At 39.2% G+C, this 15,367-nt stretch overlaps 1 protein-coding gene across 3 annotated transcripts in view; it reads left to right on the top strand.

The window, feature by feature from the left end:
* The window catches only part of BCAT1 (branched chain amino acid transaminase 1), a 69,267-nt gene that overhangs the window by 17,393 nt on the left and 36,507 nt on the right, over positions 1-15,367 (top strand). For all 3 annotated transcript variants that reach the window (XM_086885485.1, XM_086885484.1, XM_086885483.1), the window contains one exon: positions 12,507-12,578. Coding sequence is in view for 2 of the 3 variants with exons in the window: in XM_086885484.1 (XP_086741610.1) it covers positions 12,507-12,578 (72 nt within the window). In the remaining variant the exon portion in view is untranslated. The remainder of the gene's footprint in view (positions 1-12,506; positions 12,579-15,367) is intronic.

Genomic DNA, 15,367 nt, shown 5'->3' with positions numbered 1-15,367 from the left:
AGGTCTGTGGTGTGTTCTGAGTTTTATCTTAGAATATACCTGAAGTATTAATGAAGGGCAACATATAGCTTCTCAGCAGGTACACAGCTACTGCTAATTTATTTTGCCTATTGGAGGATGTCACACACAATATTGATAAAAACTTTCCTAGTAAGCACAGAAAACTGTTTTTGCTGGTATACAAATAGGGTTTAATTCCAGAAGGTTCTGATTGGAATGATTTCCACTAGGATTCAGATACGTCACTGCCACACAAATCATGTCCTCTTGTTTAATTTCATTTAGAACGTTGTGTTAAGAGTCACCACTTCTGTAAAAAATGTTTGAATTTGCATTACTCTTACTGAGAATGAATTTTTTTAAATCTTTGGCACTGAGAATTTGAAAGAACAGAGTGTGTTCAGTCTGGAGAAGGATCTGGAATGCTGTACTAGCAGCTTTCCACAATCTAGAGGAAAATGATGGAGATGGGGCCAGGCTCAGCAGTGCTCTATGGCCAGAGGACAAGAGACAATGACATTAACTTAAACAAAAAAGGTTCAGATGGGGTATAAGGAAAAAACTCTCTCCACAAGCACAGCTGGGAAGTGGGTTACCAAGAGAGACTGTGCAGTCTCTACCCACAGGAGCTCTCAAGACTCAGCCTGGATCAAGCCTTAGAAACCTGGTCTGAGTTCAGAGCCCACTCTGCTTTGAGAAGGAGGTTGAATTAAAGACATTCTGAGGTCCCTTTCAACCTGGATTTTCCTGTGGTCCTGAGAAAAACCTTATAAACTAAGTTTTTTTAAATCCAGTCTTAGTTTTTGACACACCCAGTGGTGTGGACTAGCACATATTTTTCCAGAGCCCTGAATGCTTGGCTTTTAACAGCACAAAGAAGACTGTGTAAAGGTGGTGTTTAAAGCCACCACTGTAGGCAGATTTCTTTGCAGAAGGTATATTCTTTAACATGTCATTTTATTATCTTGAGGAAGTGCATGTGCTTAACAGAGGAGGTTAAGCTGGAAAACTATAAAGCACTGAAAAAAAAGAGATATTTTTGATTTTCAGTAATGTGAGCTTGAAATTGCTGCATCTGAAATTCAATCTGTAAGGCTACCCCATGAAATTTCAGATTCTACTCTTATAAAATGATACAATTGCTTATCTTCATACAATTAATAAAAAATTATAGGTATTCCACCTAAAATCAGCGGTAACAATACAATTTCTTTTGATGCAGAGTTTCTCAACCTCCATTATAAAAAAGGATATTCTTAATAAAATGAGTATGGAAAAGAAACTTCAAGTGTTAATATTTACTATGAAGTTATTATCAACATAACTGGTGGGCCAGTTGCTAAGTAAATTTCCTACCAGATGCAGGTTTTACTTCCCTGATTTTAAAGTTTGGAGAAAACTGGTGAAGAGGCAAGTTTTTGATCCTGGATGAAGAAAAGTATAAGTATTTTTTTACTAGGCTCTCTAGTTTATAGTTCATTTGTTGTAAACTATCTTAATAAATTTATAGTTCAGAGTACCATAATTATTTTTTGAGAACAGAACATGAAGATTTATTATCAAATTATCAGCATCACAATCCTTCTGAATTCTGCCCTGTGGCAATTCCTGCTTAAAATTTGACAAATCCTTTCCTAATTACTAGAAAGTATTGCCTGAAATGTAGAGGGTAAAAGCTAGAAAACATGAATAAGCATGAAGTAATAGTGTTAGCACGGGGTGTTGCTACATGTAGTGGATACACAGGCACAGTTTTGCCACAGTTGTACAGCTGCATGTGTACATGCATGCAGAAAAAGACCCATAACTGTATTCACACGCTCATGTATTTGAGGCATTAATCCATCATGAGTATGTAATCTGTATTTTTAATATTATCCTTTATCTTTCAGCAGTTTTTCAGAGACCATTTTTGGCATTTACAGTTTGATTCTCTTCTTGACACCTGAAGATAGAAGTTCTGTAACAGCATCCCTTTCTGGTTGCTCACTAAGCTGCAAATTAGCATTTACAATTGTTTTCTTTTGGATTTTCTATTATGGTGTTGTGCTGTAGCCAGTTCTCATCATGTTAATTGGGCAAAATATTTATTAGAGCGTACATATAAAATGAATGTTCTGTCCTGCCATTTCCAAGTGAACTGGATTTCAGCAGTGGACAAATCAGATGCAGTTCTAAGGTGCTCAAGATTAGCTTCATACATTCTGAAATGTGAAAAATTACGTTCACGTGTATTGAAGCCTCACAGACCACTTTGTTCATATTATAAATGAGTCATTTGTCAATTTAGATTTGTGGAGCTGTTTGATGATTGATACATATGTTGAATGGTAGAAGGACAAGCCTATGTTACTTGTCATAGGCCAATTTATTATCTTCATTTCCAGTGCCATTTCTTACCATTTCAAAGCTGTTATTTTTCTAATAGAGACTGCATCGCTCCTGGTTTATGTTTGTTACAGCTTTAACCATGCTGTGATTTGGGCAAAGGTCCTCTCTTCATTTTGTGTACTTCATGTGTGCTTAATGCTGACACCTCTACAAATACCTCATCTGTGACCACACTTTTCCAAAGCCACTTTTAATGTGCTGAGTGATATTTTGCTCTCAAATTCCCTGGGCAGCATCCAGTTTGCTCTGGGCACTGTCAACAAATGATAGGGGATTTCAGATGAAGGACTTGCTCACGTTGTTTAGAAAGGACACAGAGGATAAGGTTAACACGGCTCTGAAATTTTGAAGTGTTATAATCCATGATTTTTCCCTGTCACAGAGTTGTTACAGAGTTGAATATATATTAAGTAGATGAGATATCTGGTTCTGTCACTAGTTTGAAATATTTTACCTATTTTGAGCAGATTATATGGAGAAAAGCAGCTTCTTCTGGGTGTTGTTGTACCACATTCAAGGGAGTAATGTGTGACACTGCAGTGATCCTGTAGTTGTGCCCAGCTTTTCCTGGCTTGTTAGTAAGTTTCCGTGGGATTATTTACATTTGTTTGGTATGGTGGATAATGCTTATTACCTGCTGTTACAGCCTCTGCAACTCATAAAGGATGTAAAGCAATTAAGTTCTTAGAATATTCTGAGCTGAACATCTATCATGCAAATATGCTCCCTCTCTGTTGTTATTGGAACAAGAACATGATTGTAGATGCTGTCCTCAAACAGGTCCCAAGGATTTTCCCTTTGACTTAGCTCTGTTCATAGTGCCCTTTACATCAAGAGGAAAGTTTCAATTTCGCTGCTTTGAATTTGTTGAACTGTGTCCAGTTGAAACAAAGCAGGGCAGTTTTGCAATCAGCAGAACACACATCACAGGGGTATAATGCAGGCTTTGGAGAGGTCTCCCATAGCTTCAAACCAATTATGGCAGGCTTAAAACCCACTGGAGCTGGTATAGGCAGGTGTTCTGCAGCCATCAGTTTGTGTTGTTAGGCAAGAAACTTGAATAGGTTATAGCTTTGAGCAGTGAACAGCCAAACCCATTGTAAATCAGTAAACAGCCAAACCAATTGTAAATCTTCCTTGAGAAGAACTGTAATGGATTTGATGGGTATGTTTTAGCTCCTGGGGAGCTGTGCAGACCCTATTCTGGCACCCCAGTGAATTCCCTGAGGCTGCTGCCAAGCAGGGTGAAGTGTGCCGGTGGGGCAATCCTTGCCTCAATTTCCTGTTTGTAGAAGAGATGGATGCTTATGCCTTCTTTCACCTAGGTGTTATGACTGTAGAGCCAGGCTTCCAGGTCTTACAGTGAGAAGAGTCCTTTAAAGCTTATAAATAATGAAGGTCTCCATTCTTTATCTGGAACAAACAGTTGCAGCCCACCATCAGAATCCAAGAGATCACAGTATTTGCAGCATTTCTGGAAAGCTTGCTGTCCTTCTGTGTTTTGTTTTGGTTTTTTGGGGTTGTTTGTTTGGTTTTTTCCTTCTCTGCAGCATTGTGGCCGAATGTCCAGGCAGAACCCACATCTGGGTGTGCACTGTTCTGCCAGCAAGCAGAGAAATGGGGCTTTGCTCAGACATTTGAGAAGAATGGCACAGCAGAGAAATGTGTTTATAAGGAGCACTCTCTGACTAGTGGAGCAGAGTGTACCTGCAGATTTGAGCCCATTCAGATCCCCAGGTTAGATAGCTGCTGCCATGCCTTATCAGCTTCATCTGTTGGACACTTCAGGCATACCAGCCTCTTGGGAAACAGGGACAGGGAATAACAGTGCTAACAGCCAACACACTAGAAAGTTGTGCTTTTCAGCAGTGGCATTTGATAATGGGCTGTGATTAAATAGGCCATGCAAAGTCACCAGGGCTAGGTGTGGTATCAAGCCAGCCTGTGTCAGCCCTTTACACACTAGCAACCACATGTGCACTTGCATTTGAGAGCCAGCTGTGTAAGTTACTGTTCTGTGATCTCTAGTGGGAATGTACACAGGATTTATGGGGAAAAAAGTAAGTCCTTCTTCCTCCAAAAGCTATTCTGTTTTTTCCTCCACAGAACTTTTGTTTTCAGTGTGTCATTCATCTTTCTTCAGTGTCTTATGTAAACCTTTATTCCAGTGCAGAATGGACTTAAATGGGACACGGTCTGAGCACTCTGAGAATAGCTACAAATGACCCCTTATACAGGCCAGTGATTCAGGCCTGACCTCGTGCTTCTCCTGGTGCTGCTGTAGTTATGAAGGAGCTTGCAAACAAGACTGTGTCCTTAAAAACAGGTTTTTGTCTGCTAGCTTTTTCCTTTGAGCATGTCAGTTCTCATTTTGGAATCCATCACTGTCTTTGCTGTGGTTTAGTTGGGTTTTTCCCCCCCAGGAGTTTACAATGATTTATTGCAAACTGCAGAAGCTTTGGTCTCCTGCACTAAATTGTTTGCTTCCAGTTCTAAGCCCTCAGTAACTCTTCAGACAATGATTTGATTTGTTTCTGCTCTCTATGCCTTCATGTTATTTATATTTTCATTTGGTAATTGCATAAAGCCAATTGCCTTGGTCATCAGCTGCAGAATCTGTGTGGAGTTTCCACTATCAGGCAATTTCACAAATAAATTGCAAGCTACGTTTTATGCATCTTTAAATCAGATCTGTCATTTATCTGTACAGCTGTTTCAGAATAAAAAATACAGTCAGTGTAACTGAATCTTCAAGGAAAACAAACTGTTCCTTTTGTGCTTAGGCTTATCTTTTCTGGTATAACAGTGCAGTTAAAAGTGCATCCTGCTTAATTTTACTAAAAAAAACTAAAAATGCTAATTCAGTACCTGGCATTATAGAATACATGAGGAAAGAAAAATGTTAGAGAAAACATAATGAACCCAGGCTTGTGATAAAGAACAAAACCCTGCTACAGTGCTAGGGGAAAGCATGTAATAACATTTATACCCTTTCTTGTTGCCAGTTTGATGCAAAAGATCTCCTATCAAAGAACCAGGCCTGAACGCAATAAAACTGTGGTGTCTTTCAGAATTCAATTTATTTTGTTTGAGCAACCACTTTATCATAAAGCCATGAGACACTATCTAGTTAGAAAACAGGAAGATGAATTTATAGGTCAACTAGATCCAGCTGGTTGCTTTAACATGTTTTCGTTCATGCCATTCTAGCAAACAATGCACTTGTTAAAAACCTAATTATGCTAGAAGGGACAAACAAACCAACAAAAGAGTCACTTAGAGGCACTGTGCATAGGAGTTGGAGATGGAAGAGCTCCATTAGGTCATCTGCCTCTTCCCCTCATTGTACGAGGCTGTTTTTCCAAATCAGAAGGAAAAAGCCAGTAAACTGTGAAGACAGAGGAAATGGCACTGGGGAGTGATAGAGCAATAGAAGGGTCATAGGAAGGAAAAGAATCAAGAACAGTGTGAGCAGTGCACTTAGAAATCAAGGTTAAAGCACACTGCACTTGGAGGCCATTTGTAAAGAGGATTTCTTTAGAGTACTTGCCTATTTTTGCAAAGAAAATACGAAGGAAAATTGTGTGGATGTGCAAGAAATGGATTAAGACCAAACAGACTATAGAATAAAGGGGCACCACACAGATATTACAACTGCTTTATGACTTGCGTTGTATGGGACTGGTGGGAGGTTTTCAGTATCTTTCAGTTGGGAACAATCACATTTCAGACTCCATGGTGTATGATTGTAATTCACAGCTCATACTATAAATTTTTCTTAAATTTGTGACAAAATTAATTCAGCCTGAAGCTGAATAGATCCCTGGGCAGGTTCTCCTTAGGGTTAGTTTCAGCAAATTAATTTGTTTTCTACTTCTGCTGATCTCTTTGTTCCTTTAGGGTTCTTGGTAATTCAGCTTGTCAGGAACACATTCTTTCTGGGCTTCAGGAGTAGAACTCCTTCACCTTGCTTAGCCTTGCTATCTCTCAAGTGAACAGAGACAAGCTTTCTTCTGCATCAGTTCAAGCATTATTGAACTTACTCAAATATTAATTTAAGCACTGAGTAAAAAAACTGACATTAGTCTTATGAGAGGTTTTTCACCAGAGTTCTGCTTGCAATGGCTTTATATTGCAAATATTGTTCTGCATTTATTTGTTTTTGTGGAACCAAGTTTGTCTGCTTTTACAGGTGTGATACAGCTATAGATGTTATTAAACATGAGTCTTGGGTGGACTAGCTGAATGTTTCCACTTCTTGATGGTCTCTGTTTTAAGGTTTTTCTAACCAGTAAGCTGTGCTCATATAATCTGAATTCTTTTATTTAAGTATAATAAAAATAGTGATGCTTATTTTAAGAAGAACCTATTTCAGTTTTAGTCAAACCAATTAAACTGGTTTAAATTAAAGCAAATAAACTGCTTACATCAGGGATAAGTGCACTGTTTTTTGGACTCATTTAATTACAATCTATTTCAATTCAACCTTATTTCATGTAATGCAGCTTTCTTGGACATAAAACCTCTCGTATTTTCTAAGCCCCAATGCCTTCACTGTGAAGCAAAGTTATTATTAAATAGTGTGGAAGCCTTCTTTTTCTGCTACACTAGTTGCCTTGTGTTTTTTCTTTGTTGTATGCTGTCATTGCTCTGTTTAATCAACATTAGAGCCAGCCCAAGGTTGAACAAGCAGCTGCAGTAAGGTGATAATGCCAGGGCATCAGGGAAGATCTGTGTAAGGAGGAAAAGTCTTAAAAAATATACTGGAAGTGCAGAAACTAGCTCTGTAAATTGTGTAAATGGTCTTGCCCAACAAATGGATTTGGTGACACTTGCATGGTAGCACAGACATGTGTATGTTCATGTTCACATATCTGCAGTATAAAGACAGGATTAAAATGCTTTTATATCATGCACTTACTGCCATGAGAGCTGAGATAAACTTGCCTGAATCTTGGCTTCCATAAATGAGCTTCTAAAGCTATGGAAATCTTTCATTAAATAAATAAAAAAAATAGTTTATATTAAAAATAGTATTATATCGTTTGGCTCTTCAGCAACTTCTCTCATTCTGACAGTGTGTGTGGGGTTTTTTATTTTGGTTTGGTTTTGGTTTGTTTTTTTTCTTAAGCTGTGAACATTATTAGTGGGTTTCTTTTCTGCAAATTCATCTTTTATATGATGTGGCTGCCAAATTGTATTAACATTTCCTAGGGACAGATAAAAGCTGTTTCAGAATCATGGAAGTGTTTTTGTGTAACTGTATCAATACACAGAATATATGGCATTTGTGCACATTGCATTCTATTTTATACCTGGAGCATAAAGGCAGCTCTGGTTTGTATGGCTGTGAATGACAAAGTACCTGTCATCACACACCTCATTTGGCTTGCCTGTAGGCAGTACCAGAGTGTGAGTCATGTATTGGATTTATTGATCAGCTGTATTCCTGCAATCTGGCAAGTGTTCTAATTTCATTATCCTTCCAGTGCAAATTAGAGCATGAAATATTTCTTAGACACTTAGTAGCCAGGAGCAGGCATGGGGAAAAAACCAGTAAGACACTGTTTTAGCTTGGAGAAATGTCTCAAGAAAGGACTTTAGTCACTGAAAATTGTCTTTTATATGACTTCTGACTGAGAGGAAATTTCTCATCCATCTTTTTTGGGGCCTAATGAATGCTCCAAGGTAGGATGGTGTTTATAGCAGGAGATGAGTTTGCTTTGGTAGAAGGAACTCTGTGGAGTCATTGCTGTGTATTCGTGGCTTGTTTAGTTTCTTTACATTCTTGACCTCCATGAATAGCCAATGCTTGCCCAAAAAAACACTGTCTGCAATTCTTTAATGGGCATGAAATTAGGTTTCCATATGTTCCTTGTCACTGGTAGTACTCTACTAGGGCACTGGTGCTGTTGATGGGCATCTCCCTCAGAGTGGAGACATTGGAGCTGTCTGTGGGGGACTTCACACAGGTGACTGGAAAAAACCTAAAAAGATGACTAAGGATTTTGTGAAGCTGCAGAACTTGAATTGTTTTGAAAAGCATCCAATATGATTTCCTAGCTGAAAGTGTGAGCTCCGTAGACAATATTTTCAATTTATTTCTTTACTCTTGCCCTCTGTTAGGGGAAGTTTTCTCTTCCCTGGTGGTCAGAAGAGTTCTCAAACAACAGTGAACAGATAACTGATTAAAGAATTAGTTTTCTTTGAGAAAGAGTGGCAAAGTATGTGGCATATAAAGGTAGCTGGAAATTATTTTGAGAACTGGTGACTTTATTTAAAAAAGAAGTTATCTCATACACTATAGATTAAAGAAATGCAGTTTGCAGCTGGAGATCACAGTGATGAAGCTTCTGGTAATCTTCAGTTCCTGTTTCATAACTGAAGATGAGCCAATGAGAAGGAGTAGCTAAACCCCAAGCACAGCAGTTTGACAAAGCACCTGGTGGAGCTGCAGTTTATAGAACAGACAGTCCCAAGCGAGAACAAAGACACTGATGCTTCTGCTGAGTGTCTTAAAAGCCCCTAAGTGTGAAGGCACAGGAAATGCTAAGGCACGCTCATGCAGTCTGGGAAGCCTGGGGAGTTCAGGGAGGAGATGAGCCTATTTTTGTAGCAGAAGGCTGAATGATCTGACTGCACAGAAGAGGTAGATAAGGTGTGCCAAAGACAGCAGGGAAAGCATTGCCTGCAGCATCATGATGCTAGAAGATGTTGAAGATGTGTATGTCTAAGGCAGCCTGAGGACCCAAGTGCAGGAGTTGAATGTCCAGGTTTGGGAAAGCTCTAGCAGGAGTGCAGGTGACAACTGTTAAGCCTAAAATTTGCCCAAAGGGCCAGTAAATATTCCATACACAAATTCCCACCTGAGGCTTTACCTCTGCCTTGTATAAGAGTTAGGTTGGAACTACGTGCTAATGTGAGGGAGCACTGTTACCCAGCTGAGTGTATTGTGATTACTTCTCTCAATGCTAAAGGATTTATAATGGTCATTTCAGCATTGAGGTCTTCTGTAAAAATAATATCAGAATTACTGTTCAGCAGGTCTTTATTTTGGTAGTATTTCACAGTGATAAAATGACATATAAACCCCATTTTTAAACCAAGTTTAATCTCTTTTAAGACTTTACATCTTTTTCTCATACAAGCTTTACAGTAATGTAATTTACAGTGTGTGATTTCAGTATTTATGAAAGAAAACTTTGAAATACTCTTCTGTTTCCTATTTAGAAAAAGCAGTTACATATACCACAGAGAAAACACTGATATCTCTACAGCACAACAAAGGAAATAATGTCATGCTTGTGTAATGGGACAGCTACTTGAGTCTTGAGTGACTTCTCAGAAGTTATTGACTCACTGGCTGAAATGTATCTTTAGGGATAGCATCAGTGTTTTAATGGAGGCAGTTTTAAATCTACCATGCTATTATACACAAAGGGCAAATTTATGCTTGGCATATTTCCCTTGGAAATGTTGGCACTAAACCAGGGAGCAGTTTTCCCTATTGCATTTAGCAACATGTTTCAGATTTGTAAGCCATGGAACCATTAAGATATGACTTCATTAATTAGAAAGTAATTGTGGTATTTCTTTCTAGAAATAAGAAAGGAGGGATTAACTCAGTTTAATCTCAGTGTGGCTGACAAAGGCAGTTAGCTACTTGCTTTAAATATGAGTTAGATCTGTAAAAAATAATGACTTAGTGGAGAACAGGATTGGCCCCATGGCATGTGCCCAGAAATTGGACAGTTGACTTGCTGAGTTCAGTGGTAATCTTGAACTGAAGGGCAACACGATGGAGCCCCCAGGGGCTGTTCCTGTAGGTGGTCTGTGCTTCAAATTCACATGCAAGCTTGGTATCTTTAAAAAAGATCATGAAAGAGAATATTAAGCTGTATCCAGCTTCAGTCCTCTTTGTTAATGCCAACTCTTGCTTTGGGGCAACTGCATAAAGCAGCAACAGGAAGAAACTGAAGCATAATGGTTGAGTACTTGTCAGTATTTGCTGTCACCAGTAATTATTATTAGCAAATCCAACTTAGCATACTGGATATTGACAAAAGCCAGCAAAGGAGCTGGAGCTCTTTAAGATATTCTTCTTCCACAGCTGGCAATTCCCATCCTGTTAGCTGGTAGCCAGCACACTCTCCATCCTAATTCATTGCAAAGAAAAATCAGTTGGCTGAATTTGTTTGTGGAATACTTCACTACTGTCAACTGATGGTGTCATGAAGGCTTCCTGGGATTTTACCAGTGGATTTGGAAGTATTTGAAAAATTACAAGTAAAGCAAGGACCTGTTATTATTCAGTGTCTTTCACTTTGGGTAAAACTTTAGTCCTGCTTGGGTCTGCCACTGAAGGCCTGTGCATGTTCTGCCAAAGTCTTGTTTTTCTGGTGCAGAAAACCCTAAGCTTTAAGGCAAATAAAACATATTTTTAATGAAGGATAAGCCATACTGGGATACTGTAAAGAGATTTATGATCTCTCTTGGCATATTCTCTTTTAGTGGATAGGGAGGGTCCTGTAGCCACGATTGCCTGCCTTGCTATAGAGAGTGACAAAAAAGGAGGAACAGAAGGGTTAAAGCTGAGAAAAGGCAGCAGGAGGGATGAGGGGGGCTCCCTGGGGGGAAGTGGAGAGGAAGCGAGATCTGCTGTGGCTGGGCGTTTGCTTTTACTTTTTGTTGGTAGCAAGGCTATGATCTGTGTAAGGTCCACTGAAGATATTTCTTTTTTTTTTTTTTTTGGTATGTCTTACCATATTCCCAAGATCTGTAAAAAGGGAAAAGAATCATGTTGTTTGCTTTATGTGTGTCATGCTTCCCAGCCTGTGATCCATGTGGTCCCAGCCTTAGCCCCACATTTTGGTGGCTGCTGCAGGAGAGGTGGCTGCTGTGTCCCTGACACTGCTGTCCACCTGCACCAGCCCTCCCTGTGGGGTGAGGGCTGCTCCCTGTGAAGAGTTGGGATATCAGGCTGACCATGAAAGGTTTTCTCTGCATCTTTTCTTACCATGAAAGGTTTTCTCTGCATCTTTTCTTAAGGGGACCATACCTTTGATCTGGGGCTTTCCTGCCTGGACTGGGAGTTCCCACCCAAGATGCAGCAAGGCTGAGAGACAGCCACCAAGTCCTCTCCATCTTTCAAGCTGTGCTCCCTTATGCAATCATCCCAGCCATCCTCCTTCATGGCCCATCACCCCAGCCTCTTGCTCCTGGTGCCTTCTTCCCTCTCCCAAGCCCCTGCACCCATTTCACCTTTTCAGCTGCTTCCTAAAGGCTGCTGGGAAACAAGGAGACCTGTCAGGGCTGTCTTTGTCTCCTTATGCTGTTGGGCATAACATGCATTTACGTGCTACTGGCAGGGAAGGTACAGGCAGTGCAGGAGGGTCCACAGAGATGATAACTTGATGCTGTGGGAGCTGAGAATCTTGTTCTCTGGTGGATGGTTTGCACCTGTCTGTTGTTGAACAGAAGGATGCTGGGAACACTCCTTTTTTTTTTTTTTTTCCCATCTTCCAGTTCCTTTTCAGAAGCCTGAAGTTCAACATTGTATATAATGCAAAATATTCTCATGATTTATTCATATAGGGGAGCATTCCTTATTACTGTCTTTGTTTAATGAAGGATTTAATGAAACCAATTCTTTCTTTTTTCTTCCATTCTGCCTAGTCAGCCTTCTTTTAAAAAAGGCAAAAGCTAAGCTGTTAGGTAGATACTTTAGTAGAGAAACTTTGCTCTGATGGAATTGATTAAAAACCCAATTTTTTTATTAAGCTCTGAATAAAAAACTTGTGAGGTTGTCCATAACCTTCTACACTACAGAGTGATAATCTAATCTAGGATGTTATGTGTGTATATGTGTCTTACATATATAAATACATATATAAAGCCCTGAAATGCAGCTGCACAAAATACAGCAACTGAAGTAAAACTGAGATCCCCAAAGATGTAAAGTTGTGCTAAGAACTTACCACAAAGTTCTTGCTAATATATTTACTGATGACAAAGTCTGATCTCTCAGTCTGTCTCTGAAATTAATTAACTGAATGTGTATCAACTTTCCTGTAATGTGCATTGAATTTGATTTGTTCTGGTTTTATTTTTTCTAGGGCTGCCAGAATGAGTGCACAGGTGGAGGATATTCAGGAGAAACAGGAAAGGAAGTGACTGAATCTTTCAAGGTATGTCTAAATGGTCTTCAGAAGAAAGTTTTTCCATTGATCCTGAAATTGCAGAGCTAGGGATTGCAGGACTCCAAAGCACTGCAACTCTGGAACATTATCAGCACTCCACAACAAACAGGGCTATGATAGTAAGGAATGCTGAGCAGCTGCCAGGAACTGATGTGAAATTACATCCCTCTCTTTTTATTTTAATCTTTTGCTTAGAAATGAGCTCAGTTAAGATACCATTCTTTTCTTCTGTCTCCTTCCTGAATGCAACGCTAGTAACCAAGTGCTCATTTTAAAAACTGTATGGATACAGATGTCAGTTTCCAGTTTTCTGTTGAAAGTGCAGAGCCTGTCAGCATGTGCTCCTTTGAATTCTACATCTGTCCTAATTTCCTTTTTTCCTGTCTTTGTTACGTCTTTTGCCTTCATTCTTTGTCACACATCTGTAATTATTTTTCTCTCTTATTCCCTGATTTACAGTCTTTAAAAAATCTTATCTATATTTTGCAGAAATATGAAAGTAATACTCAGAAAAACTCATGTTTTTTCAGCAGTTCCGTTCCTGTTATTTCTGACTATTGTCAGTAGTACATGAGATGAAATTATAATGATATGCTTTGTAAGTGTCATGTTCTTCCTGATTTTTTTGGGCAGTGCCACTGCTGTGAAGTCTTCTGAATTATGCTAAAGTAATTATTTCCCCTTCAGTTGTCAGGCTTTAAACAGATATGAAAAATTAATGCTGCAATAAATATATTGGACTCTTTGATAAGGTTTATTCTGATACTGGTCTCATTGAAAACAGCGAAGAATTCTTGAGAGTCCATGACTACAGAACTTTGCTGTGTAGCAACATTTCATTTAATTTCTATTTCCTCATTCTTAGCCCTTCCCAGTTCTTCTCTTCCTTATTTCTTTGTGTTGTGTCTCTCTGGCAATTCTCCCCAAGGAGGAAAATTCAGGATGACTTTTCAGCCAGAAGGTCTGATTTGAAAAATGTTGACAAAAACAGGCATGCAGCCAGTTTTGAAACCACAAGTCTGGAGTGCAAGGGTTGTTTTGTGAATCACCTTCAATAAATAGATAGATCTCAGTAGATTAATTCAGCAGAGTGTGCTGGAGTATTTGCAAACAAGAATTGCTTTACAAGAGAGGACTCTTGTGTAACCAAACTGAAATGTGTCTTTCACTCTCCGAGGCAGTCCTGAAGGCAGACAGAGTGACAACAAACTCTGGTAGCGTTTGGGTCACAGGTGAGCTTGGCATAAACTAAAGCAGACTTAAGGCAGATTTAATTATACCAGCAGTCAAGCAAGTACCTTACCAAAGCTCCAAATACTGGGTGGCACAAAGTTGGATTTACTCCAGGTTCCTTTCCATTGATATTTGTGTGTCAGCCAGAATGGCAAATCATTGTAGTGGAGGGGCTGGGTGAGGGTAAAAATACATTAGCAGGTGGGACAGATGGTCATAAAGGGAATAATGCTAGGAAAAAGCAGCTGGCTCAGGCTGAAGCCTAATTTGTAAGACTTCATTCCTGCCTTATGGCTCTGTTTCTGAAGATTAGCTGCAGTCACCAGAGGGATAGAGATTTCTAGAAAATACTGTACCATGGGAAGTGTGTGTATGAAAGTTAAGGTGGGATTATAGGTCCTGATTGTACTATCATGCATTATAATAATAATTTTCAGCCTCTTTAACTTCAGAGTAAAATTAAGAAGGTAAAGCTTCATAGATGAAGAAAAAAGCAGCAGCAGAAATGAAAATAAAATAGCCTGGATTCATTCTAGGGAACTTTGTAAGCATTTTTGTGGAAGACAGTTACGGTTACAGTTTCAGAAACTATAGCTAATAATATTTCAAAGGCATCAAGTTGACCCATGGGGCTGACTGTGCTGAAGAAAGCTGCAATTTTGTGCCAGTGACCTAAGCAATCCAAGATTGTCGGAATGTAGAAAACAGGGTATGGTTTTGGTTAAAGCTTACATAAAACATATTGTTTACAGTGGGTCATGCCCAACATTTGAATGCCAGATTAGGCCTCTGAAGACATTTCTCTTTAGAATGCAGTGCTGTGCTTTTTAGGTGGTGTGAGCCGCTTTGAATTTTACTGCAGTTTCTGTCTGACTTTGAAAGGTGGAGTTAGAAAGTCCCTGTACACTGGGAGGGAATGCATGAATGTTTCCTACAATTTCTGGCAAGCAGTGAACCCTTCTGCTAGCTGTTCTCTATTCTCCTGGATTTCTTTAAAAGCAACAGGTCAGAATTGACATTTCCTTCATCCTGACAGCTACTGAACTACCTTAATTTGACTCAATTCTGCAGTTAAAAATCTCATCTTGGCAGTCTGATTTACAAGGCATTTAATGTATGGCATTTAGAGTTGCCACGTGAGCAGTGATCTTGGAACAGCTAAGAACCATTGAAGGAAATAATGATTATGCTACAGTTTCTTGTATTGTAGAATGCGCCAGATCTCCAGGATTTATCTACCAGGCTCCTTCTGCATGAGTGAAATCTTCTCTCCCTCAAATGTATGCGCTTATAAATATATTTGTTTGTTTAACTAGCAGATGGTGATTTTTGACTGCACCTAAGCTGTAGTTTTTGTCTATTGACAAAACATAGAGCACTGGATCTCCGTGAGGAGGATATTGCACCAGTAATGGAGAGTACAGTCATCCTTTGTACCACTAAGTGTTTTTTTGGGAAGTTGAATCAAGAAATGCATGTATCTGGTTTTGTTCTTATACTTGCATCCAGTAATACCACAAAATAGCACACAATAATGTCTAAGG

The sequence above is a fragment of the Cyanistes caeruleus genome, chromosome 4 (assembly GCF_971803275.1).
Source record: "Cyanistes caeruleus chromosome 4, bCyaCae1.hap1.1, whole genome shotgun sequence".
Classification (NCBI taxonomy): Eukaryota; Metazoa; Chordata; class Aves; order Passeriformes; family Paridae; genus Cyanistes; species Cyanistes caeruleus.
The sequence above is the reverse complement of the archived record's forward strand: the minus strand, read 5'-3'. Positions and strand labels throughout refer to the sequence as shown.